This window comes from Erpetoichthys calabaricus, chromosome 4, assembly GCF_900747795.2.
Source record: "Erpetoichthys calabaricus chromosome 4, fErpCal1.3, whole genome shotgun sequence".
NCBI classification, from domain to species: Eukaryota; Metazoa; Chordata; class Cladistia; order Polypteriformes; family Polypteridae; genus Erpetoichthys; species Erpetoichthys calabaricus.
Window position 1 is genome coordinate 243,294,797 of NC_041397.2, and position 14,365 is coordinate 243,309,161.

At 36.4% G+C, this 14,365-nt stretch overlaps 1 protein-coding gene across 1 annotated transcript in view; it reads left to right on the plus strand.

Moving 5' to 3' along the window:
• Nucleotides 1-14,365, plus strand: part of mre11a (MRE11 homolog A, double strand break repair nuclease) — a 144,281-nt gene that overhangs the window by 118,778 nt on the left and 11,138 nt on the right. Inside the window, exons 18-19 of the mRNA XM_028800506.2 lie at nt 5,760-5,815; nt 11,511-11,610. Of these exons, the coding sequence (XP_028656339.1) occupies nt 5,760-5,815; nt 11,511-11,610 (156 nt within the window). The remainder of the gene's footprint in view (nt 1-5,759; nt 5,816-11,510; nt 11,611-14,365) is intronic.

A 14,365-nucleotide genomic window follows, 5' to 3' on the forward strand; every position in this document is an offset into this window, starting at 1 on the left:
TGAACAAGCAATGTATTTTTATGCTTTGCTATCTGTGTGAGAAGCTAATAAATGTGATTCTAGTATTGATAGCATGTTACCACAGTAATCATATTAAGATAAAGTGGCTGCTAGCTTTTGTTGCTCAGCAGCATTATCAGCAAACCAAAAATAATCTGATGTTAAAGTAACTAGACTAGAGGAGAGGGCCTGGGGTATAGTCAGCCTGTGGGTGCTACTGGCCAAATGGTAGGGTGTCTTGGGATAGGCTGCTGATTTATTCAATACAACAGTAGGCATAGAGATTATCTAGTATGTGGCATTCTGTAGTTCAGTTGTGCCTTTTATTTCTTACTGTGATAACCAGAGCCAATGTACTGTAGAATTAAGATTACTATTTTTTGTTAATTTATGAATTTCATCTAAGGTTTTGTATGCAATCCTGTGGTAATTTATTCAGTCATTGGTGTGTCTTGTATAATTGAGGAGGTATATTTTTTGTCAGCAACTTAATTAAATTAGGGCACTGTTTTGTGGAATTAAACAATGTATTTTTTCATTTCATATTTGTATTCTAGTATACATTAACTTTTACATTAAAGTTTGATTTATAGAGTTTCAGTAAAACAACTAGTGTTAGTTTTACACAGAATCATATAGTTACTGTTTTTTTTTTTGTTTGTTTGTTTTTTTTGCTGTTCCAGTCATTTACAGAATTCATGTATCAATTAGTCTTATTTTAAATATAGAGCCCTTTTATTATTGAAACTTTTCAAGATGTTGCTTTAAACTGGATATAGCAAAAAATGTATTGTGTGATGATAGAAAATACATTGCCCTGTAGAATTATTGACACCCTGGTAAAGATGACCAAAAGACTGTTGGGAAAAAAGTATTTATTGTATAATATCCCAATTGTAACACTCTGGTTATGGGACAAATCAAACCTTTTGAAAGAAAAGAACATTCTCGCAAAAATATTTTTTGCTCAAAACATGTCAATGTTATTGGCACCCCTACATTAAGTACTTAATGCAATTGCATTTTGCCATGATAACAGCACTTGGCCTTTTCTTAAAATGTATAAAACCAGAGAACACATATAAAGGTATCTGAGATCTTTCATTTACACAAAATCTCTCAAAAGTGTTGGAAATCCATGGACCTCACTTGTAGACTATGTTGTTTTCCTCAACCCAAAAGTTTCCATTAGAATTTAGCACCAGAGACTGGGATGGACACTGCAAAAGCTTAATTCTGTGAATTATTTATGTATGTATTTTGAGGTTTGCTTTGGATTATCTTCTAGCTGGATGATACAGCCACAATCAAGTCTTGGCATCCTGACCGAGACCAACAGATTCTGAACTAAAAACTCCTGATATTTTATGGGGCCCATTATGCCATGCATCACAAGATCCCAGTGGAAGCAAAATAATATCACATATTCAACCTTATGCTTCATATTCCAACCAAAAAGCCAATAATATTTAGCATATTCTATGGGTCAGATTTATAAAACTTGTGTGTGCACAAAAAAAGGCCCCACATAAACATCCGAATTTATTAAAGAAAACTTGATGGGAGAACTTTCGTATATTTATGGCAGCTGTAACCCATCCATACACAGCGTTTCCGAGAAAGTAGGAAATGACAACACCCTTAATCAAGTAAGGAAACACGACCAAACCAGCTAAGTCATTGCTCATGCATATAATAATTCAGATCACCAAGCCGCTGTTATAATGTACGTTGATGTGACAAATATACACTGCCTGGCCAAAAAAAAAGTCACCACCAAAATAAAAGGTCACACACTCTAATATTTCGTTGGACCGCCTTTAGCTTTGATTACGGCACGCATTCACTGTGGCATTGTTTCGATAAGCTTCTGCAATGTCACAAGATTTAGTTCCATCCAGTGTTGCATTAATTTTTCACCAAGATCTTGCATTGATGATGGTAGAGTCTGACCGCTGCGCAAAGCCTTCTCCAGCACATCCCAAAGATTCTCAATGGGGTTAAGGTCTGGACTCTGTGGTGGCCAATCCATGTGTGAAAATGATGTCTCATGCTCCCTGAACCACTCTTTCACAATTTGAGCCTGATGAATCCTGGCATTGTCATCTTGGAATATGCCCGTGCCATCAGGGAAGAAAAAATCCATTGATGGAATAACCTGGTCATTCAGTATATTCAGGTGTGGAAATGCTCTTACTTTCACTATTAAACATAGACCTGAGTTCTTCTGTTGTTTTTCTTCGATTTGATTTCACCAAACGTTTTAAGTGATCGCCGATCACGATCATTCAGGATTTTTTTCCAGCCACATTTCTTCCTTGAAGACGATGGGTCCCCACTATCCTTCCAGTTTTAAATAATGCATTGGACAGTTCTTAACCCAATTTTAGTAGTTTCTGCGATCTCCTTAGATGTTTTCTCTGCTTGATGCATGCCAGTGATTTGACCCTTCTCAAACTGACTAACATCTTTTCCATGACCATGAGACGTGTCTTTCGACATGGTTGTTTAAGAAATGAGAAGCAACTCATTGCACCAGTTGGGGTTAAATAACTTGTTGCCAGCTGAAAGATAATCGCCCATGCAGTAATTATCCAATAGGAGGCTCGTACCTATTTGCTTAGTTAAATCCAGGTGGCGACTTTTTTTTTGGCCAGGCAGTGTATTAAACCTCTATAATGTGATGAACATGATGTACAGACTATATTTTACTTACCTTTTAATAGGGCCAATGCTGTGTATTTGCCCTGATGAATGGTTTTTCATCCATTTATATTGTCACTTCTCAGGAAACTGGCAGACAGATCAAGAATTTTTCAGCCAAGCTTCAGCCCCTTCATATCAGCTGTGCTGGAAATAATTAACTGACTGATGAGGCACTACATCCAGTTTTCATATGGTGTAGTTGAACATACACAAAATAGCATGTTTTTGCCAACATAAAAAAAAACATTGCTCTACAACTTGTCTGTCATGTCAAGTTAAAACTGACTAACATCGTGGCTCATTGGCATAGGTCTTCCTGTGATTCATTTATTTTGAGGCAAAGTAGATTTGGAAGATGTGATGGTAATGTATGTGATGGCTAGCTTGTTATTAAGGTAACCTTCAATTTTTTGTATGGTCTATTCTATTCTTTGTAACAGCAATCATATTGTTATATGTGCCAGGTGGTAGTAACTACCCACTCCGACACTGGTGCCTTACTCCTTTCTCAGACCCCCAGAACATATGGGAACAGTGCTATAACTTGCACTCTCAGTTTTGGAGTACAGCCAGATAGATGTTCTTGAATGCAGGTGATGGAGTCTTGATATGTCAGGAGGGAAGTTGCTCTACCAGCCAATTAAGTTCTGCAACATTGTGATTGCATATGTATGAGGTTGATTAGTGTAGTTCATATATGACTGTTTCAGAGTGGCAATGAAGCTGGGATCAAGACACACATTTAAAAGATGATTGTAATTTATAATGAGTAACTATTATAGAAATGTGTGTACGCAAGGTTTTGTAATTTGCATTTTTTTTGTGTACACATTTTTGGTTTTTGAAGCACACATATTTTCAAATATTTCACATGAGACCGCAGGTGCTTATGCTTGTGGTTAAGCATTCTGGTCACAGCCCTGCCAGATGTTTGTTTTTTATAGTTTTTTTGCATGGAGAGGGAGCATCTAATTAGACTTTTGGAGATTTGGATACAGTCAACTGCTGCATTTGTCCAACTGTGATTCTTGGAGAAAGTTTTCTCTGTAACCATTCTCATCTCTGTGCATTCAGGCAAAATTGGATTGTGCTCTCTTCTCGACAACTTCACCACAGCTCCATTTTTTAATGTAATTATTGCCTTTTAAAGTGGTAATGGGGATTTTATAGACATGGAGCTGTTTTTTGTACCCATTGCCTGATTTAGGCGTTTATATATTTCCATGTCTTACCTTTATTGATGGATGAGTAAATAGGGATTGGCCTGCATGTTACTTTATATTTATACCCTAGTGAAAAGGAAGTCATGGATCATCAGTAAAGAGTTACTAAAAGTCACGTGTGCTTTTAAAAAGTAAAATGAATAGACATTTATGTAAATTGTTTTGTTCATGAGAATTTCAATGGTTGCCAATAATATTGACTTTTGAATTAAAAAAATAGTGAAAGTTTTTTTTTCTTTGAATAAGTTTAGCTTATTGAAAGGTTAGGTGACTCTCATATAAAATCAAGCTAGTGGACAATAAAGACATTTTTACCTGTCCATTTTTTGGCTTTATAAATGTTCCTAGTGCTCTGGATGGCAATGTAAGATGAAGAGGTAGAAATAGTGCAAGACCAGAAGATAGGTGGAGATTTATTAATGCTTTTCTATATTCATTTTTTTGTATAAGTAAGAAATAGAAGAGATGGTTAAAAAAGAGCAGGAAGAACCTGATCACCCACTTACCAACTTACCTTCTTCCAGTGCTACAACATAGTTGAACCTAAAGCAATTCTTGTTAAATAAAAAGGTGTAATACAGGAATAACTGTTAAAAACAAAACAAAAAAAAGGATAAAATCAAGGAGTGAAATATTCTTTGCTTTCTGTCAGGCCACTACTTGTACCCTGAGCCTGGAGCTGCATTACAAAACAGGACAAGGTGAAAAAAAGGAAATAAGTAAATAAATCAAGAATCAGTTAAAGGAATAGTCATTTTAATACTTGTAACAGAGGCCTCTGATAACATTAGCTTTAAAAATGAGGAATACCAGCACTAAAATGAGATCTTGTTAAGGGGTTTCCACCTGGAATTGATGAGAAGTTTAGTTTTGCTATTTTGTCTAGAAAAATATTCTTTTGCAAAGTTAGAGAAGAGATTAGACTATCTAAAAGCAGAAGAAGCTGAGAAGTGAAGAAAAATAAAGATTGTTAGCATGGAGAAAAGAAAATTACCAGTGTCAAACCAGCACTTGGAAATTAAAAGGCATAACCAAAACAAAATTGGGTCATGGAGGAAATCTGCATGGTTGACACCCAATGTGAACTGAAACATTTTCAAAAAGTTGATGAGGTGGTGCTTTGCTGAGGGGGATTGATTGTACCTGTTAGACATTCAGCAATTTCTTTGGATGCCATTTGCACAACATATAAAATGACTAGCCAAAATACAGTTTTGTAATACTTTGAGGTTGTTCAGCAAATGCATTTTTTGGCATAGTGAGATATACAACAAGAGCAAATTCAATAGAAATCCAGCAAGATCAAAAGGAAAAGTGAAACTAAAATTGTAACGAAGGGCCAGTGATATAATTGCAGGTCAGGAAGGGCAAGAGTGACAATCTGGTATTATTAGGAAACAGACAAATATCATCTTCATAGAGGAATATAGAGTGCAGAGTTATGGAAAATAACTGGATAGACTGTATTTAAGAACTAAGTTGTAATGATTACGCAAATTATTAAGAACGGCTGAGCTCATGGGAGCGCGACTGAACTGAAAATGGGTGAGAGTTATGAGAGTTGTAAACAAAAACTAGGGGAATATAATGTTTTGATCATATTAAAATGTTATTTTTTGCTGCACTGGGCAATAAGACATGAGTTTTAGATTTAAGTGATAGTCAAGGTAATTCAGGAATGGTTTCTGCAGATCTGAAACAGGTAAACAGCTGCTCAAAGCAAGGTTTTTCTAAGGATAATGTTTCACAAAATTTGCAAAGCCATACATGGGATGATGGATCACAGTTTTCAAAACATTAAAATACTCTTTTTTTGCTCTCTTCTTGCAGATACTCATTGATGATGACTCTGATGATGATACTCCCTTTGCAAAGCCAAATCAAAGGTCAGACTTTCTTGGTTAATGAGCTGTGTAATTAAGGTACAGAAAACTAGTGACTGTGTTCACATTGATTTTTTTTTTTTGGTCTTAAGATTCTGTGTTGTGTCTCCACCCCCACCCTCCTTGACCACTGCTGCCTTCCCGGCTTTACATGGCAAGCCCTTTACCTTCCTGGTCACTCCAACTCCTCGGTACTGCTCAGCTGGAGCGACCGCTTCCGACTGCCCCCCACCGAGTGTCGGCCATACACTCCTCCTCAGAGGCTCTTCTCCCAGCTTCCTACTTTCTCTCTCATGCATCGTGCATGGGAACTACACTCGCCACTCCCCGTGTGTGCCGCAAATATTTATTTTAAAATGGCAATCAGCAGCGGACTTCACTTTACCACTATATATATATATATATATATATATATATATATATATATATATACAGTGCATCCAAAAAGTATTCACAGCGCATCACTTTTTCCACATTTTGTTATGTTACAGCCTTATTCCAAAATGGATTAAATTCATTTTTTTCCTCCGAATTCTACACACGACACCCCATAATGACAACGTGAAAAAAGTTTACTTGAGGTTTTTGCAAATTTATTAAAAATAAAAAAACTGAGCAATCACATGTACATAAGTATTCATAGCCTTTGCTCAATACTTTGTCGATGCACCTTTGGCAGCAATTCCAACCTCAAGTCTTGTTAACCTCTGTGCTTAGGGTCGTTGTCCTGCTGAAAGATGAACCGTCACCCCAGTCTGAGGTCAAGAGCGCTCTAGAGCAGGTTTTCATCCAGGATGTCTCTGTACATTGCTGCAGTCATCTTTCCCTTTATCCTGACTAGTCTCCCAGTCCCTGCCACTGAAAAACATCCCCACAGCATGATGCTGCCACCACCATGCTTCACTGTAGGGATGGTATTGGCCTGGTGATGAGCAGTGCCTGGTTTCCTCCAAACGTGACGCCTGGCATTCACACCAAAGAGTTCAATCTTTGTCTCATCAGACCAGAGAATTTTCTTTCTCATGGTCTGAGAGTCCTTCAGGTGCCTTTTGGCAAACTCCTGGCAGGCTGCCATGTGCCTTTTACTAAGGAGTGGCTTCCGTCTGGCCACTCTGCCATACAGGCCTGATTGGTGGATTGCTGCAGAGATGGCTGTCCTTCTGGAAGGTTCTCCTTTCTCCACAGAGGACCTCTGGAGCTCTGACAGAGTGACCATTGGGTTCTTGGTCACCTCCCTGACTAAGGCCCTTCTCCTCCGATCGCTCAGTTTAAATGGCCAGCCAGCTCTAGGAAGAGTCCTGGTGGTTTCAAACTTCTTCCACTTACGGATGATGGAGGCCACTGTGCTCATTGGGACCTTCAAAGCAGCAGAAATTTTTCTGTAACCTTCCCCAGATATGTGCCTCGAGACAATCCTGTCTCTGAGGTCTACAGACAATTCCTTTGACTTCATGCTTGGTTTGTGCTCTGACATGAACTGTCAACTGTGGGACCTTATATAAACAGGTGTGTGCCTTTCCAAATCATGTCCAATCAACTGAATTTACCACAGGTGGACTCCAATTAAGCTGCAGAAACATCTCAAGGATGATCAGGGGAAACAGGATGCACCTGAGCTCAATTTCGAGCTTCACGGCAAAGGCTGTGAATACTTATGTACATGTGCTTTCTCACTTTTTTTATTTTTAATAAATTTGCAAAAATCACAAGTAAACTTTTTTTCACATTGTCATTATGGGGTGTTGTGTGTAGAATTCTGAGGAAAAAAATGAATTTAATCCATTTTGGAATAAGGCTGTAACATAACAAAATGTGGAAAAAGTGATGCGCTGTGAATACTTTCTGGATGCACTGTACATATATTTATATATATATATATATATATATATATATATATATATATATATATATATATATATATATATATATATATATTAAATATAATATATTAGATCATTACAGTAATCTAGACAAGAACAGGCCATTCAACTTAACAAAGCTCGCCAGTCCTATCCACTTATTTCTTCCAAAAAAACATCGTTGAGTTTTGAAAGTCCCTAAAATCTTACTGTCTACCACACTACTTAGTAGCTTATTCCAAGTGTCTATTGTTTGTTGTGTGAAGAAAAACTTCCTAATGTTTGTGTGAAATTTTCCCTTAACAAGTTTCCAACTGTGTCCCTGTGTTCTTGATGAACTCATTTTAAAATATCAGTCTCGATCCACTGTACTAATTCCCTTCATAATTTTAAACACTTCAATCATGTCACGTCTTAATCATCTATTAGTTAAACTGTATAGGCTCGGCTCTTTTACTCTTTCCTCATAATTCAGCCCCTGTAGCCCTGGAATCAGCCTAGTTGCTCTTCTCTGGACCTTTTCTAGTACTGTTATATCCTTTTTGTAGCCTGGAGACCAAAACTGCACACAGTACTCCAAATTAGGCCTCACAAGTGCATTATAAAGCTTGAGCATAACCTCCTTGGACTTGTACTCCACACATCGTGCTATATAACCTAACATTCTGTTAGCCTTGTTAATGGCTTAGAGTCCACTATGACTCCTAAATCCTTCTTATAAAGTGTGCTCTTGATTTTCCAACCTCCCATTGTGTATTCAGACCTAACAGTTTTACTTCCTATGGTGTAATACTTTACATTTACTGACATTAAATTTCATCTGCCACAAATATGCCCAAGCCTGTATGCTATCCAAGTCCTTCTGTAATGATATAACAGATTCCAGATTATCTGCTGATCCACCTATCTTGGTATCTATCATCTGCATACTTAACGAGCTTGTTACTTATATTCCTATCTAAATCATTTATACATGTTAAAAATAGCAGCAGCCCTAGCATTGACCCGTGTCAAACACCACTCTTAACGTCAGCCAATTCTGATAAGGTTCCTCGCACCATCACCCTCTGCTTCCTGTGTCTGAGCCAATTCTGCACCCATCTAAAACATCACCATGAACTCCCACATCTTTTAGTTTGATGCCCAGCCTCTCATGTGGCACCTTATCAAATGCTTTCTGAAAGTCAAGATAAATAATATCATATGCTCCACTTTGATCATATCCTTTTGTTGCCTCATCATAGAATTCCAGCATGTTAGTAAAACACGACCTCCCTCTTCTGAACCCATGCTGACTGTTCAGAATAACTCCTGTCCTTGCCAGGTGTTGCTCAATCTTATCCTTAATAATTCCTACCATTAATTTTCCTGTGATGCATGTTCATCTTACTGGCCTATAGTTGCCTGGATCTGCCCTGTCACCCTTTTTATATAATGGGATGATATTTGCCATTTTTCAGTCTCCAGTGCGCAGTGACTTCCTAAAACTATGTGTCAGGGGTTTATATATGTAATCTCTAGCCTCCTTAAGAACTCGAGGGTAAATATTATCTGTTCCTGGTGATTTGTTTGATTTCAGCCTATTTAATCTGAGCAGTACTTCTCCCTCTTCAATTTCCAAATCCCTCAGTACCTCCTTAGTAGTCCCTGTTATCTCTGAGAGGTTATCCACTTGCTCATTTGTAAACACTTCAGAAAATGTAAGTTTAGGGCATCTGCTGTTTCATTGTCTGTATCTTTTAATTCCTCTTTACTATTTCTGATGCACTTGATCTCCTCCTTGACTGTTCTTTTGCTACTAAAATACTGAAAGAATCTCTTAAGGATTCTTTTGCCTTAGATGCTATATTCCTCTCCTACTGTCTTTTAGCCTCCCTGATATCCTTCTTAATGGTTGTTCTCATGTTCTCATACGCTCTATGATTCACTTTGCAGTCATTAGCCTTATATGCCTTATAAAGCAGTTTTTTCCTTTGCAGCCTCTTTTTTAAATCTTTATTAATCCACTGTGGAGTTTTTTAAAATTTCCTATTAATTCCAATTTTAGGTATGTATCTGTCCTGCATTACATGTAAAACTTTTTTAAACCTGTTCCACTGCTCCTTAACTGTCTCCACACTTAAAAGATTATCCCAGTCTATCATCCTTAGACTTTGTCGCATCTGCTCAAAATTTGTCCTACCAAAGTTCAACTTAACAATTTTAGTCTTTGCAGCTGCACTCTTACAAAATACTGAGAATTATATTATGGTCACTTGACCCTAGTAGTTCAATCACTTCTACACCCTCAATTCTATCATGATTATTACAAAATACTAAATCCAGACAAGCATCACCCCGTGTTGATGCTTTAACATACTATGTTAAAAAACAGTCACTGATAACTTCTAAAACCTCTTGTGCTCCTCTATCTGCAAGGTTATCCCAGTTAATATTTGGATAATTAAAGTCGCCCATGATTATAATATCTCCCTGTAAACTTGCCTTTTTGATATTACTAAAAAGATGTGTGTTGAAATTACTGTCTGAATTGGGTGGTCTGTAACACAGTCCTAAAATAAGACCTCTTTCCCTAATATTTTCCAGTTGAAGCCACATGTCCTCACTAAGATGGGGCTCAACCTCCAACTGAAGAGGACTTACATTTAAATTCTGTTTGGCGTAAACAGCAACACCACCTCCTTTTCTGTTCTGTCTATCCTAAAAATGTGAATCCCTCTATGTTACACTCATCCCCATCTTTATTTAGCCAGATTTCTATTATTGCTATAATTATCATAATTATGCTCTGCTACATACAGCTCCAGCTCACTTACCTTATTTTTAATATTTCTAGAATTAAGGCAAGCTATATTTAATGTGTTACTCCTTCTACATTTAAATGTTTGCTTAGAATTTACATTACTACGCATTTTTATTTCTACAACATTGTTTGTTCCTCCATGTATAAATCTCAACCTGGCCTGTTCTAAACTCCCTGCCCCCCATCCTCAACTAACCTACTCATACACCTCCCCAATACATTGGTGCCCCGCCAGTTCAGATGTAACCCACCAATGGCAGAACAGGTCCCATCTGTTCCAAAGGGAGTCCCAATGCCCCATAAACCTATACCCTTCTACCCTGCACCAAGATTTGACCATGCGTTAAGCCTTCTAATCTCCTCAATCTTAACCTGGACTATCACGTGGCAGAGGCAGAACTTCAGAGAAGGTGTGTGTGTATGTAATATTAATATATATATATATATATATATATATATATATATATATATATATATGTATATATATATATATGTATATATATGTATATATATGTATAAATATATGTATAAATATATGTATAAATATATATATATGTATAAATATATATATATATATATATATATATATATATATATATATATATATATATATATATATGTATAAATATATATATAATTGTCACTAACATTTAAAACTTTTTGCAGCAGGTTTGTTCTGATGGTTCTTGCCATTTCCCCTAACATGGACTCTGTATTATTGCACTCAAGTCATATTAATTATGCAATAATGTTGCAACAGGTCAGATTTTTTCCAGTGTATATGATAGTTTGGAAATTTACCATACCTTAGATCAGTGACTGCAATCTACCTTAAACATTTAAACTAACTATATGCTGTGACACAGATGATGAATACATACAGTGTCCTAAGCATGATAAAGAAATTCAGCTCCTTACAGCACACCTTGGTGCTGCTTTTCCACAATGACCTTATAGTGCTTTCAGAAATTAAGTAACATATTTGAGGAATATAACCTCTCCTTATCTTTTTCCCCACCCTATTTTGACATTTCAGGAAGGAATCCATGAAGTCTGCGACTCCCAGCTCACAAATCTCTCAGAGCAGTAGTCAGACATCACGAGGTGTTTTTTTTGAAGACAACAGTGATGAAGAGGTAAGCTTTGGATATTTTTCAAGCTGTGGATTTTTTTTTCAATTTATTAGATATGTTAAAAGTGATTATGAACAAATGTCCTATATTATAATGTGTACAGCAAGCATAACCTGATGCTTTTTGAGCATTGTGGACACTAATTGCAGACCATGGTTACTGGCTTCCACCTGTGATCAATTGTAATCTGTGTGATTAGTGAAGCATAAAAACAGCTGTTCCTGGAGCCTTCCCTTGCTTGGTAGTGCAACTGACAGCAAACAACTGACTATGGGTGGCAAGCCACTTTCAAAAGATCTCAGGGATAGAGTTGTGGACAAACATAAGGCAGGAGATGAATACAAAAAATCTCAAAAGGCTATATCAATCCCAAGGAGCACAGTAAAGTCCAAAATAAAGAAGTGACAAGTGTTTCGTACTACTAGGACCCTCCCTGGATCCGGCTGTTCCTCCAAACTGGATGGAAGAGCAAGGAGGAAACTGGTAAGAGAGGCTACCAAGTTGCAGGATTTTATAGCAAAGAGTGGTCATTGTGTGCATGTGACAACAGCTTCACAAGCGCTCCACAATTCTGGCTTGTTCGGGAGGGTCACAAGGAAAAAGCCACTTCTCAGGAAAGGCCACATTAAGGCTCATTTGAGCTCTGCCAGAATGCACCTTGAAGATTCTGATGCCAAGTGGAAAAAGGTGTTATGGTCAGATGAGACCAAAATCGAACTATTTGGCCTCAATACCAAACGGTATACCTGGCAGAAATCCAATGCAGCTCACCATCCATAACACACCATACCTACAGTAAAGCATGGAGGCAGCAGCATCCTGTTGTGGGGGTGTTTCTCTGCTGCAGGGCCTGGGGCTCTCGTTAGGGTAGAAGGAAAAATGGATGGTGCAAAATACTGTCAAATTCTTGAGAAAAACTTGCTACTCTCTGCCAGAAAGTTGAAGATGGGCAGAATGCTCACCTTTCAACATGACAACGACCCGAAGCACACAGCAAAATTGACCACACAGTGGCTGAAGGAGAAAAAAATGAATGTCCTCATGTGGCCCAGTCAGAGTCCAGATCTAAATCTCATTGAAAATCTATGGAAATATTTGAAGATAGCAGTCCACCAACCAGCTAACCATCCAGTTTGACCAAACTTAAACAGTTCTGTAAAAAAGAGTGGGCAAATATTGCTTAATCTAGATGTGCAAAGAAAAGAAGTATCCCAACAGACTCAAGCCTGTCATTAAAGCAAAAAGAGCTTCAACAAAATATTAACATTGGGGGATGAACCTTTATTAATTTCAGTATGTCTTGTTTTTGATTTTTTTATAATTTTTCTGAACTGTAGCTGTGATATCTTTCACTTGGATGTTATAGGCTGAATTGAGTCAATAAAGCTGGGAAGAAATATTTTTTGTGTGTGTTGTCATTTAAGGCTGTAAAGCAAAAAAAAAAAAAAAGGGAATATTTCGAAGGGCGTGATTCTTTTCAATACCCACTGTACCACATATATGTATATATGTGTGTGTGTGTGTGTCTGTGTGTGTGTGTGTGTGTGTATATATATATATATATATATATATATATATATATATATATACTAGCAAAATACCCGCGCTTCGCAGCGGAGAAGTAGTGTGTTAAAGAGGTTATGAAAAAAAAAGGAAACATTTTAAAAATAACGTAACATGATTGTCAATGTAATTGTGTTGTCATTGTTATAAGTGTTGCTGTCTTTTTTTTATATATATATATATATATATATATATATATATATATATATATATATAATATACACACACACACATAAACATATATATACATATACATATATATACATATCTACATATACACATATCTACATATATATACATATACACATCCACATATATATACATATATATATATATATACATATCAACATATATATACACACATACATAAACACACACATATACATACACACACACACATATATATATACTAGCAAAATACCCACGCTTCGCAGCGGAGAAGTAGTGTGTTAAAGAGGTTATGAAAAAAAAAAGGAAACATTTTAAAAATAACGTAACATGATTGTCAATGTAATTGTGTTGTCATTGTTATAAGTGTTGCTGTCTTTTTTATATATATATATATATATATATAAATATAAATATACACACACACAGGGTATTTTGCTAGTATATATATATATATATATATATATATATATATATATATATATATATACATATACACACATACATGCAGTTTCAATAACATAGAAATCAATATAAGCAACATTAACATAATTATCATATGAGAATATGAAGTAATATATAAGAAGCACATTTCATATAAATATAAATTATTAAACAGTAAAATCTTCTTCTGTAATTTGCTACCGTGGCTGTTCGTTTGTCTGTCCGGGATTTTAAATCACCTGTAGCTCGCAAACCGTTTCACCTATTGACTTGAAATCTGGTACACATATAGTACGTCACGTCTACTATCCGCTTTATGGGTGATGATTGTATTACTCTTTTTATCTTTATTTTATTTTATTGTAGAATCAACTCCTATCTGCGCACACCAGGGCAGCCATGGGCGGATGCGTATGGTGTATTCACTCCATGTTATCGTGCATTGCGCTGTCACTGGTATTTTGATAAAAGAATTTGAACAACATATAAGAAGCGTATAAATTATTAAACAGTAAAACATTAACATTTAAGAAGTAAAGTTACATTAAGTACTACTGCAGTGCCTTCGGGTATACCTCATTTT